This window comes from Bombina bombina, chromosome 1 (assembly GCF_027579735.1).
Source record: "Bombina bombina isolate aBomBom1 chromosome 1, aBomBom1.pri, whole genome shotgun sequence".
Taxonomy (NCBI): domain Eukaryota; kingdom Metazoa; phylum Chordata; class Amphibia; order Anura; family Bombinatoridae; genus Bombina; species Bombina bombina.
Genome location: NC_069499.1, coordinates 186,508,418 through 186,523,417, shown reverse-complemented (window position 1 = coordinate 186,523,417; position 15,000 = coordinate 186,508,418). Strand labels below are relative to the sequence as shown.

General features: G+C 39.1%; 1 protein-coding gene across 4 annotated transcripts in view; it reads left to right on the top strand.

The window, feature by feature from the left end:
• The window catches only part of DPF3 (double PHD fingers 3), a 635,732-nt gene that overhangs the window by 191,808 nt on the left and 428,924 nt on the right, over positions 1–15,000 (top strand). For all 4 annotated transcript variants that reach the window (XR_008400069.1, XM_053697772.1, XM_053697771.1 and 1 more), the window contains exon 2: positions 13,844–14,004. Coding sequence is in view for 3 of the 4 variants with exons in the window: in XM_053697772.1 (XP_053553747.1) it covers positions 13,844–14,004 (161 nt within the window). In the remaining variant the exon portion in view is untranslated. The remainder of the gene's footprint in view (positions 1–13,843; positions 14,005–15,000) is intronic.

Below are 15,000 nucleotides of genomic sequence, written 5' to 3'. Positions count from 1 at the left end.
TAGTTTTTTCCACATGGCTGGCTTGAATTTTGCCTAGAAACAGTTCCCTGAGGCTTCCCACTGTTGTAATATGAGTGGGAGGGGCCTATTTTAGGGTTTTTTTGCACAGCAAACATTACAGACACAGACATCCAGCTTCTTCCTGCATGATCCAGGACTTCTTTGTAGGGCTCAAAAGGCTTCAAAAGTCGTATTGAGGGAGGTAAAAAGCCACAGTAGCAGTTGTTGTGACTGTTTAAAAAATGTTTTTGTCATTTGTTATTCCGTTTTTGGTATTAAGGGGTTAATCATCCATTTGCAAGTGGGTGCAATGCTCTGCTTACTTATTACATACACTGTAAAAATTTCGTTAGTGTAATTTTTTCACTGTTATTTCACAATTTGGGAAAATTTGTGTTTCTTAAAGGCGCAGTAACGTTTTTTATATTGCTTGTAAACTTGTTTTAAAGTGTTTTCCAAGCTTGCTAGTCTCATTGCTAGTCTGTTTAAACATGTCTGACACAGAGGAACCTACTTGTTCATTATGTTTGAAAGCCATGGTTGAGCCCCATAGGAGAATGTGTACTAAATGTATTGATTTCACCTTAAACAGTAAAGATCAGTCTTTATCTATAAAAGAATTATCACCAGAGGGTTCTATTGAGGGGGAAGTTATGCCGACTAACTCTCCCCACGTGTCAGACCCTTCACCTCCCGCTCAGGGGACGCACGCTAATATGGCGCCAATTACATCAGGGACGCCCATAGCGATTACCTTGCAGGACATGGCTGCAATCATGAATAATACCCTGTAAGAGGTATTATCTAGATTGCCTGAATTAAGAGGCAAGCGCGATAGTTCTGGGTTTAGGAGAGATACAGAGCGCGCAAATGCTGTTAGAGCCATGTCTGATACTGCGTCACAATATGCAGACCAAGAGGACGGAGAGCTTCAGTCTGTGGGTGACATCTTTGACTCGGGGAAACCTGATTCAGAGATTTCTAATTTTAAATTTAAGCTTGAGAACCTCCGTGTATTGCTTGGGGAGGTATTAGCTGCTCTGAATGACTGTAACACAGTTGCAATTCCAGAGAAATTGTGTAGGCTAGATAGATACTATGTGGTGCCGGTGTGTCCTATACCTAAAAGGCTTACAGAAATTATTAGCAAGGAGTGGGATAGACCCGGTGTGCCCTTTTCCCCACCTCCTATATTTAGAAAAATGTTTCCAATAGATGCCACTACACAGGACTTATGGCAGACGGTCCCTAAGTGGAGGGAGCAGTTTCTACTTTAGCAAAGCGTACCACTATCCCGGTTGAGGACAGTTGTGCTTTTTCAGATCCAATGGATAAAAAATTGGAGGGTTACATTAAGAAAATGTTTATTCAACAAGGTTTTATTTTACAGCCCCTTGCATGCATTGCGCCTGTCACTGCTGCGGCGGTGTTCTGGTTTGAGGCCCTGGAAGAGGCAATCCAGACAGCTCCATTGAATGAAATTATTGACAAGCTTAGAACGCTTAAGCTAGCTAACTCATTTGTTTTTGATGCCATTGTTCATTTGACTAAACTAACGGCTAAGAATTCCGGATTCGCCATCCAGGCGCGTAGGGCGCTATGGCTTAAATCCTGGTCAGCTGACGTGACTTCAAAGTCTAAATTACTCAACATTCCTTTCAAGGGGCAGACCTTATTCGGGCCTGGCTTGAAGGAAATTATTCCTGACATTACTGGAGGCAAGGGTCATACCCTTCCTCAGGACAGGGCCAAATCAAAGGCCAAACAGTCTAATTTTCGTGCCTTTCGAAATTTCAAGGCAGGAGCAGCATCAACTTCCCCCGCTTCAAAACAAGAGGGAACTGTTGCTCATTCCAGACAGGCCTGGAAACCTAACCAGTCCTGGAACAAGGGCAAGCAGGCCAGGAAGCCTGCTGCTGCCCCCAAGACAGCATGAAGGAACGGCCCCCTATCCGGAAACGGATCTAGTGGGGGGCAGACTTTCTCTCTTCGCCCAGGTGTGGGCAAGAGATGTTCAGGATCCCTGGGCGTTGGAGATCATATCTCAGGGATATCTTCTAGACTTCAAAGCTTCTCCTCCACAAGGGAGATTTCATCTTTCAAGGTTATCATCAAACCAGATAAAGAAAGAGGCATTCCTAAGCTGTGTGCAAGACCTCCTAGTAATGGGAGTGATCCATCCAGTTCCGCGGACGGAACAAGGACAGGGATTTTATTCAAATCTGTTTGTGGTTCCCAAGAAAGAGGGAACCTTCAGACCAATCTTGGATCTAAAGATCTTAAACAAATTCCTCAGAGGTCCATCATTCAAAATGGAAACTATTCGGACCATCCTACCCATGATCCAAGAGGGTCAGTATGACCACAGTGGACTTAAAGGATGCCTACCTTCACATACCGATTCACAAAGATCATCATCGGTTCCTAAGGTTTGCCTTTCTAGACAGGCATTAGCAATTTGTAGCTCTTCCCTTCGGGTTGGCCACTGCCCCGAGAATTTTTACAAAGGTTCTGGGCTCACTTCTGGCGGTTCTAAGACCGCGAGGCATAGCGGTGGCTCCGTATCTAGACGACATCCTGATACAGGCGTCAAGCTTTCAAATTGCCAAGTCTCATACAGAGATAGTTCTGGCATTTCTGAGGTCGCATGGGTGGAAAGTGAACGTGGAAGAGTTCTCTATCACCACTCACAAGAGTCTCCTTCCTAGGGACTCTTATAGATTCTGTAGAGATGAAAATTTACCTGACGGAGTCCAGGTTATCAAAACTTCTAAATGCTTGCCGTGTCCTTCATTCCATTCCACGCCCGTCAGTGGCTCAGTGCATGGAAGTAATCGGCTTAATGGTAGCGGCAATGGACATAGTGCCATTTGCGCACCTGCATCTCAGACCGCTGCAATTATGCATGCTAAGTCAGTGGAATGGGGATTACTCAGATTTGTCCCCTCTACTAAATCTGGATCAAGAGACCAGAGATTCTCTTCTCTGGTGGCTTTCTCTGGTCCATCTGTCCAAGGGTATGACCTTTTGCAGGCCAGATTGGACGATTGTAACAACAGATGCCAGCCTTCTAGGTTGGGGCGCAGTCTGGAACTCCCTGAAGGCTCAGGGATCTTGGACTGAGGAGGAGAAACTCCTCCCAATAAATATTCTGGAGTTAAGAGCAATATTCAATGCTCTTCTAGCTTGGCCTCAGTTAGCAACACTGAGGTTCATCAGATTTCAGTCGGACAACATCACGACTGTGGCTTACATCAACCATCAAAGGGGAACCAGGAGTTCCCTAGCGATGTTAGAAGTCTCAAAGATAATTCGCTGGGCAGAGTCTCACTCTTGCCACCTGTCAGCGATCCACATCCCAGGCGTAGAGAACTGGGAGGCGGATTTTCTAAGTCGTCAGACTTTTCATCCGGGGGAGTGGGAACTCCATCCGGAGGAGTTTGCTCAACTGGTCCATCGTTGGGGCAAACCAGAACTGGATCTCATGGCGTCTCGCCAGAACGCCAAGCTTCCATGTTACGGATCCAGGTCCAGGGACCCGGGAGCAACGCTGATGCTCTAGCAGCTCCTTGGTTCTTCAACCTGGCCTATGTGTTTCCACCGTTTCCTCTGCTCCCATGACTGATTGCCAAAATCAAACAGGAGAGAGCATTGGCGATTCTGATAGCGCCTGCATGGCCACGCAGGACCTGGTATGCAGACCTAGTGGACATGTCATCTCTTCCACCATGGACTCTGCCTCTGAGGCAGGACCTTCTAATACAGGTAGCCCTCAGTTTACGCCAGGGTTAGGTTCCAAAAGGAATGGGTGTAAATCGAAACCGTTGTAAATTGAAACCCAGTTTATAATGTAAGTCAATAGGAAGAGAGGGAGATAGGTTCCAGGCCCCTCTCAAAATTGTCATAAGTAACACCTAATACATTATTTTTAAAGCTTTGAATTGAAGACTATAAATGCTAAACAGCATTATAAACCTAATAAAATAATCACACAACACAGACTTCACTTGCATTTTTCTGCAAACAGTTCTATCTAAGCATTCTAATCTGGACTGATTTATAGACAAGAAGATCTTGTTCCTTTGAAATCTTCTCGATAGCGCAGGTCTGGTTAAACTGATTAATTTCAGCTTGCTTGGCTTTGCTGCAACACAAGCGGACAGCTCCACCTACTGGCTATTTTAATAAATGCACTGCTTCTCAATGATTTTCAATAGCAGTCACATGACTGGAAAAAAAGGTTGTTATTCTGAAACGGTGTAAATTGAACCTGTACAAGGTCCTTTCAATCATCCAAATCTAATTTCTCTGAGACTGACTGCATGGAGATTGAACGCTTGATTCTATCAAGGCGTGGCTTCTCCGAGTCAGTCATTGATACCTTAATACAGGCTCGGAAGCCTGTCACCAGGAAAATCTACCATAAGATATGGCGTAAATATCTTTATTGGTGTGAATCCAAGAGTTACTCATGGAGTAAGGTTAGGATTCCTAGGATATTGTCCTTTCTCCGAGAGGGTTTGGACAAAGGCTTATCAGCTAGTTCTTTAAAAGGACAGATCTCTGCTCTGTCTATTCTTTTGCACAAGCGTCTGGCAGAAGTTCCAGACGTCCAGGCATTTTGTCAGGCTTTGGTTAGGATTAAGCCTGTGTTTAAAACTGTTGCTCCCCCGTGGAGCTTAAACTTGGTTCTTAAAGTTCTTCAGGGAGTTCCGTTTGAACCCCTTCATTCCATTGATATTAAACTTTTATGTTGGAAAGTTCTGTTTTTGATGGCTATTTCCTCGTCTCGAAGAGTCTCTGAGTTATCTGCCTTACATTGTGATTCTCCTTATCTGATTTTTTTCATTCAGACAAGGTAGTTCTGCGTACCAAACCTGGGTTTTTACCTAAGGTGGTTTCTAACAGGAATATCAATCAAGAGATTGTTGTTCCATCATTGTGTCCTAATCCTTCTTCAAAGAAGGAACGTCTTTTACATAATCTGGACGTAGTCCGTGCCTTGAAGTTTTACTTACAGGCTCCTAAAGATTTTCGTCAAACATCTGCCCTGTTTGTCGTTTACTCTGGACAGAGGAGAGGTCAAAAAGCTTTGGCAACCTCTCTCTCCTTTTGGCTTCGGAGCATAATACGCTTAGCCTATGAGACTGCTGGACAGCAGCCCCCTGAAAGGATTACAGCTCATTCTACTAGAGCTGTGGCTTCCACCTGGGCCTTTAAAAATGAGGCCTCTGTTGAACAGATTTGCAAGGCTGCGACTTGGTCTTCGCTTCACACCTTTTCAAAATTTTCAAAATTTGACACTTTTGCTTCTTCGGAGGCTGTTTTTGGGATAAAGGTTCTACAGGCAGTGGTTCCTTCCGTTTAAGTTCCTGCCTTGTCCCTCCCATCATCCGTGTACTTTAGCTTTGGTATTGGTATCCCACAAGTAATGGATAATCCGTGGACTAAATTTTAATTAAACTACATTCACCACTGCACCCTATGGTTTCTCCTTTCTCGTCTTGTTTCGTTCGAATGACTGGATATGGCAGTGAGGGGAGGAGCTATATAGCAGCTCTGCTGTGGTCGATCCTCTTGCAACTTCCTGTTGGGAAGGAGAATATCCCACAAGTAATGGATGATCCGTGGACTTGATACACTACAAGAGAAATAAATTTATCAGGTAAGCATAAATTATGTTTTTTCTCATTCAGAATTTTCGTCATCAGATATTGACACTAACAAATCTACTTTTTTATTTTATTTTTTTATTAAAGTACATTTGTTCTTTGTTGAAAAGGTGTTGATTATTTTGGATATTAAGGTAACTAGTTCTTTTTCAAGACTAGCTAACACTATTTCTGCCTAATTATTCTTCTGTGTTTTCAGAGGTTTTTTTCCAATTCCTCATACTAGGGAATGGAATAGGCTGAGAATTTTCTTTTATTCCTTCTTCAAAGGTTTTAAACTATATATTCTTTGCCGGCAGTTAAATTCAATTTGGAGGGTTCTCCAATTTATTGGGGCTATCTCTACTCCTACTAATTATGCTATTGTTTCTATAGCAAAATAGTATTTATTTTCCTTTAGATGGTTGTATCTTATTTATGGAAAATTATTTAGTTTCAGGTACTTTTCTTGGACCTGTGATTTATTTGGATGATGTTGCAATTGCTTCATTTTTTCTGTTTACTTTAAGATCAAGTATCAGATTATGATTTATTTTAGCATTGTTAAAGGGACAAAATTTACTAGACTAGGTGCTGTTGCATTTGTCTTGTTGTTTTGCATTTGTTGATTATGCAAGTCCAGTGTGTTGACTAGTCCTTTAACTGGACTATATCATGCTAATAATTTAGTTTTTGTCTTCATTTTATTGAATATTTTCGCAAATGAGGTTTAATCTATGTCTTTAGCTGTTTTAGCTAGAAGAATTTTGTGATTTCTAAAAATCCATATTTCTTTTGTTCTAAGATAATCAATTATTTGTTTTATAATTGGATTCAATTCTTAACTGTTACTCTGGGCTTCAAGATTGAGTTCTAAGACTAAAACTTTAAGCTTATACTAGTTTGGTTGTTCTTATTAAGGAACGAATTCCTGAATTCTTTCCCAAGTAACATGTTTTTAATTGGAAATTTTTCAGTTCAAAATCAGCTCCCTAAAATTGCGATGTACGTGCCGTATTCCAGCTTGGCTGGCAAGGGGCAGGTTAAGATTTTTTTTTGAAATTTTATTTGGTTCTATTCGGTCCAAATTTCTTTGATTTTATTCCAGTAAGGCTAACACTTTCTTTAAGTGTGTTTCGGTCCTATATATTTTGGGTACTGTTGAAGCATGGCTGATCACCTGTGGGGTTCAAGCGCTGCTCAGACCTGGAATCTTCTGTGGTATTTCTTCCAGTTTCATTTTTAGGAACTGGGTTTTGGAGTTTTATTCAAACTATTCTGCCTTTTTTTGGTCAGTGATACCATTATTTGTTTTCATTAGATACAGTAAATGCATATTTTCATTTTTCTGTTTTCATTCAGATTATTTTCTGAGGATGCGGAATCTCATATGATTCACTTTGTTCTTCCAGGACATAGTTAGAGGATCTTTTTTTCAAAAGCTCTTGATTCCTCACACAAGGGTCACCTTTTTTAGGTTTCCAGATAGTTTGTGTCACTGTCTTTGTCTCTATCAGACAAGGGACAATTTTATTGGGTTCCGTCTGTCGGTACCTTTAGTCTCTATTATTTCCTTCAATTGCTATATATGCATAGAAGTTTTAGGTCTTATGGCCACAGCATTGGATTCAATTCCCTTTGCTCATTTTCAATAGAAAGAACCATTCCAGTCTTTTATGCTTAATTATGGTGCAGGGATTCTAGGCTGTCTGAGGATCTCTGTCAGCACAAGGGGTTTGGAAATCTCAGGAGGCGAGATTACCATTTGAGAGTTTTTTTTTCAGTTAGTTTCTTTTTGAAGAAGAGACGTTTATTGTTTTTCAGACAATATCACAACTATGGTGTATGTCAATCATCAGGGTAGGACTATCAGTCCTTAGGCTGTGACAGAAGTGTCTCGGATATTAGCTTGGCCTAAATCCAGCTCCTATCTAAATTCTGTGGTTCTTTTCCCAGGTATAGGTATTTGGGAAGCGGATTATCTCTGTTAATCAAGCATTACTTCCGGGAGAATGGTCTCTCTTACCCAGATATGTTTTTCAATTTTTCAGATGTGAGCATTTCTAGAAATAGATCTGTTGGCATCTCATCTGAATAAAGAACTTCCCAGGGGCCTATTCAGGTCCGGGGATCTAAAGGCGGAAGTAGTGTATGCATTGACATTTCTTTGGAATTATCTTTTTGCCTATTTCTTTCCGCCTCTAGTTTTTCTTCCAAAATGATTTCCAAAATTCTTATGGAGTATTTGTTTGTTATGCTGGTGGCTCCATCATGGCCTCTCAGGTTTTGGTATGCGGATCTCATTTGGATGGCCAGTTGCCAACCTTGGACACTTCCGTTTAAACCAGACCTTCTTTCTCAAGGCCCATTTTTTCCATCAGAATCTCAAATCATTAAATTTGAAGGGATGGAGATTGAACGCTTGATTTTTAGTCATAGAGGTTTCTCTGACTCATTGATTAATACTATGTTTCAGGCTCGTAAATCTGTCTCTAGAAAGATTTATTATTGAGTCTGGAAGACCTACTTCTCTTGGCATTCTTTTAAAATTCATAGAATTTTATTATTTTTTCAGGTTGGTTTGGATAAGATTTTGTCTTCAGTTCTTTGTTAGGACAAATCTCTACTCTTTCTGTTCTTTTTTTCACAGAAAAATTGCTAATCATCCTGATATTCATTGTTTTGTATAGGCTTTGGTCAGTATCAAGCCTGTCATTTATTCAATCTCTCCTCTTTGGAGTCTCAATTTGGTGCTGAGGGCTTTACAGGCTCCTCCGTTTGAAACTATGCATACTCTGAAATTATAACAAACATTACGGAGGAATTATTGTTTTCCTAAGACTTCTTTGGTGAGATTCTTACTTTCTTTGGATATGGTAAGAGTTTTTGAAATTCTATGTTGAAGCTATTCAGATTTCAGATAGACTTCTAGTCTATTTTTTTTATCTTTTCTGGTTTTAGGAAGGTAAAAAAGCTTCTGCCATTTATTTGGCATCTTGCTTAAACTTTTGATTCATCATGCTTATTTGGAGTTGGGTGGATTCCCGCCTCGGAGGATTACGGCTCATTCTACTAGGTAAGTTTCTACTTCCTGGGCTTTTTAAGAATGAAGCTTCTGTTGATCAGATTTGCAAAGCAATGACTTGGTCTTCTTTGCATACTTTTACTATGTTCTACCATTTTGATGTCTTCTCTTTAGAAGCAGTTTTGGTAGAATGGTACTTCAGACAGCTGTCTCAGTTTGATTCTTCTGCTTATAATTTCAGTTTTTTTCATTATAAAAATTGTAACTTTTTTGATTTGGGCAGTGGATTAATTTTTCAGCGGAATTGGCTGTCTTTATTTTATCCCTCCCTCTCTAGTGACTCTTGCGTGGAAGTTCCACATCTTGGATATTTATTATCCCATACGTCACTAGCTCATGGACTCTTGCTAATTACATGAAAGAAAACATAATTTATGTAAGAACTTACCTGATAAATTCATTTCTTTCATATTAGCAAGAGTCCATGAGGCCCACCCTTTTTGTGGTGGTTATGATTTTTTTGTATAAAGCACAATTATTCCAATTCCTTATTTTATATGCTTTCGCACTTTTTTCTTATCACCCCACTTCTTGGCTATTCGTTAAACTGAATTGTGGGTGTGGTGAGGGGTGTATTTATAGGCATTTTAAGGTTTGGGAAACTTTGCCCCTCCTGGTAGGAATGTATATCCCATACGTCACTAGCTCATGGACTCTTGCTAATATGAAAGAAATGAATTTATCAGGTAAGTTCTTACATAAATTATGTTTTTTCACTCGTCTGGTTAGAGCACAAGCAAAAACAATTTACTTTCAACAAGACGTCTAGCGTAGTTAATTCTCGAGCAGGAGCGTTAAATAGAGATCCACTCCTAATCTGGGGTATTCAGTGTTGAGCAGAATTATTTAACATCTCATAGGTAACCAAGGAGTTGTCAGAAGTATGACAGAGCCTGAGACTGTGCCATGAGCACATGGCAAGGAGAACGTTACAGGCTGTTTCATGCTATAGTTTAACTAAGAACTATAGCAGTACGAGCTATGGCTGACCCATAGACACCCGTACCTGGCATCACCTGACCTGCTGAGGCACAGACAGTTACTATCTGCAGTGATTCTAGATTAAGACCAGGTCTGTGTGCTTTGTTATGAGTGAGCAGGGAGACCTGGGTGTGTGATGTAACCCCCTTAAGCACGGATTTAGGACAGGCCTGAATTTCCTGCACGGCTATTGGCTAAGAGGTGGAAACGTCACCTTTCAGCTAAATAGCGTTCTGCCGTGGGCTGCCTTAGCATTTATACTAGTGAATACTTTGTCCTCTATTACTTAATCTTTCCTTTTTTAAGATCACAGATCAGCAAGAATAAATTATTTCATCCTTCATGTAGTCAATGTGCTTTTTAGAAAATAAAAATCTAGCACAGATAGAAATCCCTTTTATCCAAACTGCTTGGTTTGAAATTTGGAAAAATTAGTTTTTTGGAATATTCACCTCTTGTTTCATCCCCTCTCCAAATTAACTCATTTTACAAATGTAAACAACAATATCTTATGTCATTTTGGCAATTTTATATATCATAGAACAGCTTATACATATAACCTGAAGGTAGTTGTATATCATTTTATTACTTTTGTGTACAAAAGACCATTAGAAAGATAGTACAGTCCTGTAATCAGAAAGGTAACAGATGTTGTTTTAAATAAATATAAACTGTTATTTGCATTTTAGAACACAACAACCAAACTAAAGATACAGGCAGATAAGTTTAGGCATATGCAGTGAAATGAGTAATTTTTAATAATTTTTATTTTTAAAAACATTATTAGTTAAAAAGTTTGGATTTCAGAATATTTTAATTTTGGAATTCCGGATTTGGGGATTTGTACCTGTATTTAAATATAAACCATGCAGTAGCTTAATGTTGGATCTGATGGTATCAAGATAAATTGTTCAATCACAAACAAGTTGTAAGCATAACTAGTATTAAAGGGATACTGAACCCAAATTTGTTATTTCATGATTCAGATAGAGCATGCCTTTTTAAGTAACTTTCTAATTTACTTCTATTATCAAATGTTCTTCATTCTCTTGGTATCTTTATTTGAAAAGCAGAAATGGAATCTTAGTAAATTAGTAAGTTGCTTAAAATTGCATGCTCTATCTGAATCATGAAAGAAAATATGTGGGTTCAGTATCCCTTTAAAGGGACATGAAACCTAAAATGTTTCTTCCATGAGTCAGATAGAACATTCAATTTTAAACAACTTTCCAATTTACTTCTATTATCTAATTTGCTTAGTTCTCTTGGTACTCTTTTCTGAAAATGATACCTAGGTAGGCTCAGGAGCTGAGAGCTTGCGGCTGATTGTTAGCTGCACATATGTCTATTGTCACTGGATTACTGATGTGTTCAGCTAGTTCCCAGTTCAATAAAGGATACCAAGAGAATGACGCAAAATTGATAATAGAACTAAACTGGAAACTTGTTTGAAAAATGAATGATCTATCTGAATCATAAAATACATAATTTGGGTTTTGTGTTCCTTTTTAAGAAAAAATAAAAATCATCCTACATTTAAATGATGGACTCAAGCTATAATATCTGAACCAAAAAAGAATTTGAAAAAGGAAAAAAAATGGTTAAAATGAACTGGCGAGAATGAAATAATCACTTTGTTAGACCACTTCCCCTTCCAGTCGATTTTAAGTGGGAAATCCCTTACAGGCGTAGAATAGAATATCAAACTGGAAGACATCTATAAAATGTAGTTGCTGAAATATGGTTATGTGTTTCTACTCTGATGTAACAGTAATCATATTTGCCTGGTAATGAGTTCTAGCTATAAAGTCAGTAGTTATTTACTAGTTCTTTGCAAGAAGAATTTTAGCTGCCAAGATTTCACCACATAACTTCTTCAGGCACAAAGCCAGCTATTGATAGGGTTTATGAGCCAGTGCTTCCCATTATATAAAATGCATCTTCAGCATTGCCACCACCCATTTCGTACAATCCTGATCAATGTGAAAATATTTTTTTCTTCTTTTTGCTGTACTTCCACATCCTTCTAGGTATTTTTTTTTCCAGAGGTCAAGCATTCATGGAGAAATATCTCCAACTGTTCTTTTAAGTGAAATTGTAAAGGAACAAGCTACAGGTAGGTTAAGAATGATTAGATACTGGCAAAGGAGAGATACTATGGGTCCACCTGCTAGGCACAACCTCCCTAATTGAGAAATGGATCTAGTCAAATGTAGTCTTAGTTAGCAAAGCTCCTAGTAAGACAACCAGACATGCATGGTAATGAGTTTCTTATTCGTCAGCAACTCTTTACATACCTTTTTGTCCATTACCACTTTACAGCCAAATGGTGTAACTGACCCCAACTTAAGTCAAAGGAGAACATAGAAACATAGAGTTCAGTGGCAGATAAGAACCATGGGCCCAACAAATCTGCACTAGTTCATAGGATAGCCTAATGTTTGCCCCAGGCATACTTGAAGGCTTCCACAGTCTTTCTTTACAATGTCTGTAATGTTATTCTATTAAACACCCCTTCTGTGAAAAACTTTTTCTGCACCTACTACCCTTCAAATTAAGGTCATGACCTCTTGTTCTGGTGTTTCTCTTTTAATGAAAAATACTTTCCGCTTCTACTTAAGTCCCTGCCAGGATCTGGTAGCTTAATGCCTTTAGGTTTAAATTTTATTAAACCTTAGGCTGTGTGTTAACATTTAGTTGAACTTGATATCAAGAGTGGGAAGATCTGTTATTCATATTTAAAAAAATTGTGATATTTTTCTGGTGGTTTTATTTGTGTAATGCTTTGGTTTTAATTGTAAATATTAATATGTAATACGATCAAAACAGTTGTAGTCAACAAAAAATAGGAACATTTTTTAAATTGTATTGAAGTGCTTTGTTTTTAGAAAAATAGAAGTTTCTATTCTGAATATTTTTATTTTTTTTCTGTGCGAGTTGTCCCTATCAGACAATGAGCAGCAGAATCCTGGAAATAGTTATGCACTGCCTGTACTTTCATAATACATTTTAACCAGTTTTACATAAACAACATTTTATAAAAATATTTTTTCAATGAATATCAACATCTGCGCTTTTATATATACAACTGCAGCATTTTGAGTGCCACAGTCCCTTTACTCAAACTAACCTGCAGCCCATAATGCTATTTAACTTCTCTATATTTGTGATCATTTTTCTATATATTTCCTAGATTCCTGTTCTGGTAACCAAAATATTAACTCCTCCATCATTGCCATGTCCTACTCTACTGCTGTTGCTCCAGTGTTGGAGTCCAAGTGTTGCAGGCTTGCTCATGTGACCTTGCAACCACATGTTAAGCAGTGGTCATAATACTACTGCTTCCTAACGGTAGACTTAAAACATCTTGGACTGGTCTATCTGCTGTTGTGCATTGGTTGTGTGAGGGCTGGTGGCAGGTCAGCTTAAGGAACTTCTTGTGCAATATTAACTCTCGGCAGGTTATTGCATATGTTGTTATCTTGCTATTAATTAAATGGGGCCTATTGGGTTTGTAACTCTTGTGAAACACTCGCTCAGCTTTCATGTTTTTTTTAGAGCTTTCTACTCGTTACTGTTCTGACCAGCACGAACAGCTCTGTCAAAATGTTATCTTATAAATTGTTCAGTTTGGTTCCAAAACTATTTTATGTTTTGTTTGCAAGGTGTGTTTTTGTGTTATCTTTCAAACACTTGTATTGAAAATAGTTTTAGGTATGCAAGTCTGCCAATCATGGGTGTATTTTGGCCTAGGTCAACTAAACCTGTGTCTAGGGCAACATATTGAGAGGCATTACATTTTTATGGGATTCTATGACATGTCTTTCCACGCCTATGCTTTCCAGTATTTTTATTTATTAGTTTTATTACAAGTAAGTGATACCTGCTTGTCTAGTGAGGGTGCACAACCCATTAACGGATCCCTGAATGATCATGGGGAGAAATATGAGACAAATATAAGCTAGAATTTTTGAGGTTGGAGGGAGGTTTGGGGGCAGCAGATTTCTCATTGCATAGGGCAGCACAAAATCTAAATATACCACTAATGCCAATGCTTAAAGTTTTTCATATTTCTTTTGTATATTGTTATTTAATTTACTGTTTTTTGTTATTTTTTTCTTTTCAGGCTTGGGGACCAGTTCTACAAAGAAGCAATTGAGCATTGCCGCAGCTACAACGCCAGGTTATGTGCAGAACGAAGTGTTCGCCTTCCTTTCCTGGACTCTCAGACTGGTGTGGCCCAGAATAATTGTTACATATGGATGGAGAAGAGGCATAGAGGGCCAGGTAGAGTACTGGTCAGTGAATGAAATTGACATAGCATTTCTAGTATTATACAGCTTTTCTTTTAGCTAAAACTATTGGATAGCACTACTACTTTTTCTTCTAAGCTATATCATGGTGAAGCTTTTATTTAATTACTTTAATAGTAAAAGTCTAGTTATATTTTATCCTATGTACCACATATCCATTTTGTTTTTCATTTTTTATTGTGCTTTGAAAAGGTTATATAGTGGGAAAGGATTTCCACTATAGAACCTATTGACCTAGTAAGTAACTGAAAGCATCAAGTATAAAGATGTAGATCAGCACTTCTGATTTCACTCACTCCTTGCAACAAAAATGAATGAGTTGTAGAGGGAGTACAAGATCTGGTATGTTGATTCTTTCTGCCTCCTCCTAGTGGACTGGAGTTTAATCCCACATGTGAGGGCTCATAGACTCTAAACATCTTGTGAAAGAAGAGAGTTTTATTTATCCCCATTTTGTATACCATACTCTTTACTGAAAGGTTTGAGATGCTTTTTGATCAATATTTGCTATCTTGTCTGTAACATTGCAACTAGTTCCAACATACATACATCTGTTTTGCTCTCTCTCTCCGCTCTCTTTTGCTCTCTCTCTCCGCTCTCTTTTGCTCTCTCTCTCTCTCCGCTCTCTTTTGCTCTCTCTCTCTCTCCGCTCTCTTTTGCTCTCTCTCCCCTCTCTGTTGCTCTCTCCCCCTCTATTTTGCTCTCTCCCTCCCTCTCTTTTGCTCTCTCTCCCTCTCTTTTGCTCTCTCCCTCCCTCTTTTTTGCTCTCTCCCTCCCTCTTTTTTGCTCTCTCCCTCCCTCTCTTTTGCTCTCTCCCTCCCTCTCTTTTGCTCTCTCCCTCCCTCTCTTTTGCTCTCTCCCTCCCTCTCTTTTGCTCTCTCCCTCCTTCTCTTTTGCTCTCTCCCTCCCTCTCTGTTGCTCTCTCTCCCCCTCTCTGTTGCTCTCTCTCCCCCTCTCTGTTGCTCTCTCT